The 9261-nt window shown below is 59.3% G+C and overlaps 1 protein-coding gene across 3 annotated transcripts in view; it reads left to right on the top strand.

The window, feature by feature from the left end:
- The first annotated feature begins 97 nt into the window (after positions 1 to 97).
- Positions 98 to 9261, top strand: part of MMEL1 (membrane metalloendopeptidase like 1) — a 31823-nt gene continuing 22659 nt past the window's right edge. The window contains exons 1-3 of one of the 3 annotated variants that reach the window (XM_042951379.1): positions 98 to 324; positions 674 to 854; positions 2848 to 3014. In XM_042951379.1, the coding sequence (XP_042807313.1) occupies positions 2858 to 3014 (157 nt within the window). In that variant the 5' untranslated portion in view covers positions 98 to 324; positions 674 to 854; positions 2848 to 2857. Of the gene's footprint in view, positions 325 to 568; positions 855 to 2847; positions 3015 to 9261 lie in introns of those variants that run through there. The other 2 variants (XM_042951380.1, XM_042951377.1) reach the window with 2 other exon arrangements.

Here is a 9261-nt window from a genome sequence, read left to right as displayed (position 1 = left end):
GGCGGCCCTGCCCAGACACCCTTCCAGAGTCCCAGGGGCCTGGGGGACCGCTTGTTCCGTGGGGTTCTGAAACAGAAGCAGAACCGTGCTGGCACCCGAGTGGGGCCCGAGGAACGGAAGCCTGGGTTGTGGCTGGACCTGCTCCGCCCGGAGCCCCCGGCCTCCATCAGCCGGGTGACTGGTTCACGCTCGGAAGCACTGGCGTGCCCCTGTCAAGTCCAGAAGCCTCTCCTGTTCCCCTAGCCAGGACCGACTGCCCCTCAAGAGTCCCCAGGGGCAGAGGGAGGCCGCTGAGCCCAAGCTGGCAGAACGTGGGTGTCTCGGGTAGGGAACACCACCTCCCTTTATACCTGGCGAGGCCCCCAGAACCCACCAATCTCACTGGAGACTAAGGGGCAGAGCCCCACGGCGGGGCCTTGGCAAACCCCACTGCCAGTGAGGGTCTCTGGTCCCCGCCTCTCAGGCAGGGTGGGGGGAGGGCCTGGCCTTCCTTCCCGGCAGCCCCCGCAACCCCCTCAGGACGGTGGGGTGGAGGAGGGAGGAGGAGGCAGGACGCAGGGCCAGAGGCCCGCAAAGGGACCCTCCCTCGGCCAGGAGCTGCTCTCGGCCCCTCCCCCACACCAGACCCAGATGGAACCCCCTGCCGGTGAGTGGGAGATGGTCCCGCCTCCAGGGAACCCTCGCCTGCGTCACAAAGGAGGCCCGGAAGCCTCAGTGGAACCCCACCTGAAGCCACTGCTCTCCGGCCCTGGGAGCCCTCCCACCTGGCCCCAGCTCACGGGAGCTCTAGGCCAGCCCGACCCAGCCTTCTGAGACCTGCCCGTGGGACGCGGCCGCCCCCGAGTGACCTGAAGGTGAGCCGAGAGAGGGGGCCTGCCTGCCAGGGCCGGCTTTCCTGGGCAGCACGGAGGGAGCACCCTAGCAGCACCCAGCCCGTCTCCCAGGGGCCGGGCAGAGCATTCTGTGAGCACGCCCACACTGTTCCCCTCCGACGAGCCCCATTTCCTTGGCTGGCCACCATAGCCCGGAGAGGCCTGCTCTGATTCCCCAGCACTTGGCTTTGCCCTTAGCCCTCAATATGAAAGTGTGTGCGCACTTTTCTGCCAAACCGAGTTCCTGGAAGTGAGCGACACAGAAGGAGAGAACGCATTCACTAGTTCTGATCTAAGACAAAAGCCATTGGAGAGGCCGGAGCCACAGACCCAGCCAAGGCTCGGACCCGTCCAGCCGAACCCGTTCCTTCGTTCATCGTTCAGCTGACGTTGGTTGATGCCTCTGGGGTCGTGGGTACCAGAGTGGGTGCTGGGGACCCAGGCAGACGGAGCCCCACGCCCCCATGGTGCCGACATTTCCCATGGGGAGGGGGACCACGGAAACAGAAGTCAGGGGCATCGAGCCTGAAACGCACATCTGGTGGCAAAACAGAAATCAGGTCCGGGGGTCAGGCTGGTGAAGACGGACCCAGGGAAGGCTCCACTGGGAAGATGGCCTTGAGCAGGGGCTTTTGGGGAGTGGGGGGGCGGGGGGAGGGTCTGGGGGAAGGGCAAAGCCTCCGAGGAGGGGTCTGCCGGGCGCTGAGGGCGGAGGACCATATCGGGTGCGCAGAGAGGTGACGGGGGCTGCGGAGGGTGCTGAGATCAGTGCAGGCCTGGCTTCTCTCCATTTGGGTCATGGAGCGGGTGAGGCCCGGGGAGAGTAAGACCCGCCTAGGACTACCCACCCCCCCCCCCGCCCCCGGCCCAGAGCGGGAGACAGAACTCAGGCAGACCCCTGGGCATTGGCAGATAGGGACACCTGCGCCAGCCCCAGCGTGTCTCGGCAGCCGCGCTTGCCCGCCCACGGGCCCGACTGGCATTGTCTTCCTCAGGCTTTTCCCGAACTTGCGGCCCTGCCCGGTGCAGCGTGGGCGCTGGTGCGGGGCTCGGCTGTGTCACGGTGTTTGAGGACCGGGAGTCTGACGCACAGGCCAGCGGCCAGCTGTTCCCAGCTGCACAGCCGTCCCAGGGGCAGGGCTGTGCGCGCCAGCAAAGAGGGGCGTGTGCACACCCACTTGCCAAAGGGAGCACAGACCTCAGAGCCCTCGGGGTCTGCTGTCCCCGCCTGTCCCCAGGCAGCGCGCCCTCTCCTGTCTGCCACAGCCCTGACGGTCCTCCGCCGCTGCCCACCCCTGGAGTGGCGGGGGCAGGGGAGGGTGGGGAAGGGGGACACAGGGATGCACGCCGGCCAGGTGGCTGCTGGGGCTGGCCTTCATGGTCACTGCCTGCGTGGGCAGCCGTCCTTCTGGTCTCCCCAGGGTCCACTCCTGGGCTCCGGCCGGGAAAGGTGGGCGGGAAGCCCAGTGGCCCACGCCACCTCCCAGAGGGTTTTCGGGGCCCGTAGCTCCAGGACCCCCTCCCCAGCCCCGGGCACTAGGGCCCCAGGCCGGCTCCGCTGCCCTAGCCCCTTGGCAAGCATGGGGAGCTGGGCCTGCCGGGTCCCTAGTGCCCACCCCCAGCTGTGAGCAGAGTGGTCCCTGGACGACCCCTGCTGGAGAGCAGGCTTGGAGAAGCCGACCTTGGGGAGAGGTTGCCACCATGGCCCGCGGGCCGCACCGTCCCCACCCCCCACCGGCGCCTCGGGCCCTCAGAGACTCTGGCCTGGGGAGACCGGCTAGCGAGACACAGGCCGAGAGCCGGCTGTGGACCGGGCGGTGGGGACAGGAGCCCGGTGTCCTGAAGGGACCGGCACCGGCCTCCCAGCCTCAGGCAGGGCCCCAGGGGCTCTACGCGCGGCTCCCCACCCTGGCCGGACACACAGCCCTTGCCCTTGGCCTTGGACTTTCTCAGCTGTGCACTTTCCCCCGTCCAGAGACTTGGCGATGGGGAAGCCCGAGAGCCCCGTAGGGATGGTGGAGATTGCCGGCTGGTCGGGACAGAAGCGCCCGGGCCTCCTGGAGGGGGGGCTGCTGCTGCTGCTGCTGCTGCTGAGTGTCGCCCTGGTGGCCCTGGGCCTCCTCTACGCCGCCCGCGGCGGAGGTGAGTGAAGGCGCCCTCCGCCCACCCACCCCGATGCGCCAGTCTTGTCGACGGGGCAGGCGGGGGCCCAGGGTCCGCACCTGGCACTAACCTGCAGGGCGCCGGCGGCCCCTTCCGGAAGGCTCTGCCCAGGGCCGGCCGCCCCGGCCGGTTCCGCGGGCTCCGCGCAGCCCCCTCCCTTCCCGCACTGCGGTCCCAGCCGGCAGGTGGCGGGAGCCGCGCTCTTCCCCTGCGCTCACCTGTGTCTCACGGAGGCGGCTGCCATGCTCCTCCTCCCCCGCCCTGCAGAAGCCGTGACCCCCAGACAGGCTCCCCTGGGTGCAAGATGGTGGGAGGGGTCAGACCGGGCTCCCGGGGGTGCAGCCGGGGCTGCTGTGCAAGGACACTCCTCTCCTGGTTCCCCCTCCGCGTGGATAGGGAGGGGCTGTCCCCGGCTTGGGTGGGGGGCCTGGCGGGGGTGGGGCTCACGTGTCTGCACCTGGGCTGCACCCTGCTGCTCACAGGCGCCACCCCAGCCCGGATGTGGGTGCTGACCCCCCACCCCCACCCCCAGGGCAGCGGGCGCGGGACTCCAGAGAGGGGCTCACAGTAGGGCATCACGGCCTTTGTCACTAGAATGACACTGGCCTGGCCCTGGCCCCGTGCACCGCAGGGAACCAGCCATCCTTTGCTAGACGAGGCTATTTCCGGGGACCAGAAGTGGGCGCAGCCTGTGGATGTGATGGGCGTCCCAGCCCAGCGCTGCTCCCAGCCTGTCCAGGCACCCGGAGGGCCCCTGCCAGCTGCTCTGGTCTCTGGCCCCTCTGGGACCCCCGCCAGGGTGGGGGCACTGCCAGCTCCAGGGGCAGGAGCCTCTGGCTGCACAGAGAGCCCTGGGGAGCCCAGACCTCGAGGAGCCTAGTTCGGGGCTCGCTGGGCTGGAAGCACCTGGTTCAGAGGCTTCCAGAGGACGGGACTGTCCCCCCGGCCCCCACCCCCCAGCTGATCTCGGCCTCAGGCCCTCTGAGTCCGCGGAAGAATTTACATGCAGTGTTACTGTGTATTTCCCAGTGCTTTCTCATTTCCACGATGATTTTTTTTCTTGGATTCCTGAGTTATTTTGAATTTTTTTTTTTCTTTTTAATTTCCAGACGCACGGAGATTTGGCCAGTTACCTTTTCTCATTGGCTTCTCACTTAACTGCATTGTGGTCAGAAACCAGGGTTTACGCGGTGCTGATTCTTGGGTGTTTGCTGAGGCCCGCTTTGGGACTGCCACGTGGTCAGTTTTGCAAATAATCCACGCGTGTTCGTGGAAGACACCCAATCACTAACTGTTAGATGAAATTGGAGATACAGATATATCCACACCAATCGAATCTTGTATATATTTGGGTTTTTTTTTAATTTTCTTGTGTGAAATCTTGCACTAGAGAACCGCCAGTTTTCCTCGTATTTATGCCAAGTATTAATTTGTCTATTTTAAGGCTACGTTATTATGTGCGTCTTCACACAGCCTATCATTGCACAGTGACACCTTCTATCTGAATGTCTTTTGCCTAACGTTCTGTTCTGTGCGACGTGCATATAACCACTCGGCCCATTTTCTTCCATTCTTTCTCTGTCAGACCTTTTGTGTCTTTCGCCTTCGATGTGTCTCTTGCAACCGTATGAATCTGGATTGGATTGGGGTCTTTGTCTCTTACCCGGAGAATTGAGTCTTACTGGCCTTCGTTATGGTTGCCGTCCGCCTTCTTTTGGGTGGCTCTGTTATTTTTTCCTCCTCTATTTTCCCTCCGCTAGCGTGCAGGTTTTCGATCATCACTGTCCATTTAGGGGTTCTCGTTGATTTTTTGTTTGGACAGTTGTTTTAAAAGTTACGGACAAGTGCTTTTTGGGAAATCACACGCATTTTTATAGAAATTACAGTAGGAGATGAAGCCCCATGTCCGCAGTCCTGCCCCTCCTGGAATCCTGCTCCTACGAAGCAGCCATATTCACTTTCCAGCACGGAAGCCAGCAAACGCTGGCCCGGGTTTTGTAAATAAAGTTTTATTGGAACACAGCTGTGCCCACTCATTTATGTATTGTCTGTGGATGTTTTCCTGCTACAAGAGCTAAGTTGAATTGGTCAGAGTCTGTGTGTGGCCCACAAAGCCTAAAATATTTATTGCCCGGCCCCTGACAGGAAAATATTGGTAACCCTTGGACTGAGGTGGCTTTCCGTATCTAAACCTTGACTTTGAACCTCTTTTACTGTCAGTGTTGGGTCGTGAGGAGGCGTTATAAGCTTGTGGTTAATGCCCAGGCGTGGCATTTTATGGGCATTTTAATGCCCAGGCATGGAGGCGTGCCAGCCCCGCCCCCAGATCCTATTGCGTGACCTTGGCAGGTTTCTTCCGTGCCTCTGTGCCTCAGTTTCTCCGTCTGTGAAATGGAACATAACATAGTACACACACAAGAGGCTTACTTGAGGGCCCATGATTTAATGCATCAGTAACACTTAGAAAAATGCCTACGTCTGTCATGGTGTTCGTGAGCAGATTTAATGGCAAAATAGTCGATTTGTCATTTACCCACTATCAGTATGGTTATCGACGTGCCGAAGGGAAGGCAGATTCAGCTCCCTACACAACCCAGACCCTGCCCTCGCAATACAGACGTGTCCGTGCTTTGTGGTAAAGACTGAGGGTCATACACAGCTGAGCTATGAAGAAAAGTTGGGTCGCGTCTCCTCTCTTTGCCATTATCTGGTTTCCTTGTCATTAATAGCTACCTCGTTCCAGAGGCTTCCTTTTTTTCGGTCACATTATTTCATTACCAGCCCGTCTGCCTCTCAGATGTCACCCTCTTGGTCCTAAGATAGATTTTCGTGGATTGCGGGATGGGGCTTGAGTACCCAGTACTGATGGTTCCCCAACAGTGAATCACTTTGGTGCGAGTCCCTTCAAAATGACATTTCTAGGGGCGCCTGGGGGGCTCAGTCGGTTGAGCGTCCGACTTTGGCTCAGGTCGTGATCTCGCGGTTCGTGGGTTCGAGCCCCGCGTCGGGCTCTGTGCTGACAGCTCGGAACCTGGAGCCTGTTTCTGATTCTGTGTCTCCCTCTCTCTCGGCCCCTCCCCTGCTCATGCTCTGTCTCTCTCAAAATTAAATAAACGTTTTTTTGAAAATGACATTTCTAAATCTGCAAGTTCTGTTCCCAACCTCTCTGATCTTTCCTCCAAAGAATTTTTCAATGCAGCTCAAGGAGCTACACCTGCGGTCTCCTGCACGAAAAGGTCCTTCGGACGGTTTGTAAACTGAGACGCAGCTGGCTCACTCCACCTGACCTCAGGTTCCGCTCCTTCAACAAGAGGCCAGATCGCTGGGGTCCTGTTCATGTCGAGGAAAGCCAAAGAATCCGTCATTCTGCGTTCCCCGTATCAATTATTAGGTGGTTATGAGGCGTGGTAATACGGTTTGAGCCTACACAAATATAAGGTATACAGTTATCTTTCCAGAATCCCATGGATCCCGGGTCTGGGGGAGCCTTGCCAGGCTCGCGTACTTGTTTTTGTTGTAAAAAGAAAAGCCATTCCGGAGTTCTCCGTTCTTTTTTCTTTCCGGCTGGACCCATTTTCCTCCTTCCTGGAGACCCTCCGTCAGGATTTATCCCAGGCAGGTGTGCTGGAAATGGACTTCCTCAGCTTCTGCTTCTCTGAAAAAGCCTTTCTTTCCTCTGCGTGTTGAAAGATTTTTATCTCTGAGTAGAGAATCCTTGGTTGACCGTTGGGTTTTTCCCTCAGTCACTCCGTTGCCTTCTGGCTCAGACGGCTGCTGCGGGAAAGGCCGCCATGACTCCCGTCTCTGTTGTTTCCATCTGTAATGTTTCTCCTTTTTCTGTTGCCCTCGAGATTTTTTCTCTCTGACCTCGGCTGCGGTGTGGCCGGGGGAAGCGCGTGCGTGTTTCAGTATTTTAGGATTCGTGCTACGTGTGTTCTTTGGAATCTGGGAGTTCTTTGGAATTTGTTCGACTCATTTTGGGAAACTCTCAGCCATTATCTTTTCAAATATTTCTTCTGACCCCTTTCTCTCTCTCTCTCTCTCTCTCTCTCTCTCTCTTCTTCTCTTGACGGTTTGATGCTGTCCCGCAATACTTGGATGGCCTGTTCAGTGTTCCTCACCCTTTTAGTCTCTGTGCTGCGGTTTAAAGAGTCTGACCCGAATTAGTCTCCACGTTCGCTGCCTCTTTCCTCGGCTGGATCCAGCATGCTGGGCAGCCAGTCAGGAAAATCCTCCACCTGTAATAATATGCTTTTTATTTCTGATATTTCCACGACTCCTTTTTTATAGTTTCTATCTCTGCTGAAATGTCGTATCTGTTCAAGCATGCCGTCCTCCTTTTTCATTAAATCCTTTAACGTATCACCCATAGTTGCGTTAAAGTTCAGCTCTGATGGTGCCAGCATTTGGGCACTCTCTGAATCTAGTTCTTTCTTTTTTTTTTTAAGTTTTTTTTTAAGTGTTTATTTACTACTGAAAGAGAGTCAGAGCATGAGCAGGGGAGGGGCAGAGGGAGACACAGAATCCGAAGCAGCTCCAGGCTCCGAGCTGTCAGCACAGAGCCCGACGCGGGGCTCGACCCCACGAACCGTGAGATCGTGACCTGAGCCGAAATCAAGAGTCGGGGGCTCAACCAGCCGAGCCCCGCAGGCGCCCCTCTGTGAATCGAGTTCAGCCGATTATTTGGTAGCAGCGGACCGCTCGACTGCCTTTCTGGCTTTTGCCTGTGTGTGTCTCACGCACCTTCGCCGAATCCTGAATACCACGTGGGGAAGAGTAGAGACTGAGGCACATCGTGTTTGTGGCTGGAAACAGGGACATGTGTCCTGCCAGTCTGTTGGTGTGTGGGCTCGACTCATCTAGTCAGGAGTCACCCTCGGGGGCGCCACGGATTCGAATTCCTCCAGCAACCGGCTGCCGTTACCTCCCGTTTTCCCCTCGGCCCTGCCTCAGCCTCACTGGCAGCGGCCCCCGGATGCCTGTGACACAGAGGGGCCTCTCTCTGCGCCTCAGTCCCTCCACAAAGGGTAGGTGGTCAGTGCTCGGCTCGCGCCGGGGGGCACGCGATCCCTGATGCACCGGCCACGTCTGGTCTTCAGCCGCCCCGAGCCCTGGACCGGAGCATCCCTGTGCTGGTCCCCTCGTCCACCAAATTTTGCTCCACCCCTGAGTTTCCCGCCCTTGCTCTAGAGGCAGCAGACGTCAGCTTGATGTCATGCTAAGATCCTGGGGCCACAGGGGGCTCCTGTCCCTGTCCCACGGGCAGAGGATTTTTGGTTCTGACCCTCCTCCAGACCGGTGGGCTTTTGCCTGACCCCTGGAGGTGAGAGCTTTACTGCCTTTTCCCCAGCGGCTCAGGCCCTGGCTCCCAACGAGAGGAAGGCGCGGGCAAGCAGGGGAACCTGGTGCGTGTGCCTCAGCGGAAGCGGCTGACGTCTGGCCTGGGCCCCTGACGGGGCTCTCTCTGGCCTTCTGATGGCTGCCCCCGGTGTCTCTCGTCAGCACCTGCCGAAGACCCCCGGCTAGAACACGCGAGTGAGGCAGCGTTCCCTCCCGGCTGTTCCAAACCAGCGAGCCAACGCGCGGGTGGCCTCTAAGAACGCGCGAAGATCGCGCCTCCCTCCGTCCCTCTTACCCACTTGCGTGGTGACCAGTCTCACTCCTGGGTCCCGTCAGAGGGCGGACGCTGTCGTCCCTCCTTGGAGGGGCTCCTCGCGCTCTGAAACTGTTTCCCGAGTTGCTCTCTGACCTCAGGCCCTAGACGGGGCTCTCGAGAAGCTGTGACGTCTGCGGACGATCTAGACTTGTCTTGTCGTTAGGACGGGCAGGGTACTGTCGTGGCTGCTGACGTTCCAAGCAGGAAGCAGACCCCTTCTACCTCAGACGTGCGTGTGCCTGGTTAGCTAGTGAGGCGGTCAGCTGACGGACACCTCCGTTCTGCTTCCCGACACGCAAGGATTTAGAGCCGTTCGAGTCTCTCCCGTGCCGGCTCCGTGTGGTCGCGGGCAAGACTCGGTTCTCTCTCACTCTGGTCTCTCACGGAGGCAGCGTTAGTGAATACAGCCGGGTTCATTGGGCTCATCGCACACCCCGCGAGCTTTCTTCGTCCTCCCGTCTCCCGGCTCGGGATGTCCTTTCGAAATCATCTTTCTTCTCTCCAAAGCACGTGCTTCCGGAGCCTCCTATTCAAGGTGTGGGTTGTGGACCAGGGGGTGGCAGCCTCACC

This window comes from Panthera leo, chromosome C1 (assembly GCF_018350215.1).
Source record: "Panthera leo isolate Ple1 chromosome C1, P.leo_Ple1_pat1.1, whole genome shotgun sequence".
Lineage (NCBI taxonomy): Eukaryota > Metazoa > Chordata > Mammalia > Carnivora > Felidae > Panthera > Panthera leo.
This window is presented reverse-complemented; position numbering and strand designations above follow the sequence as displayed.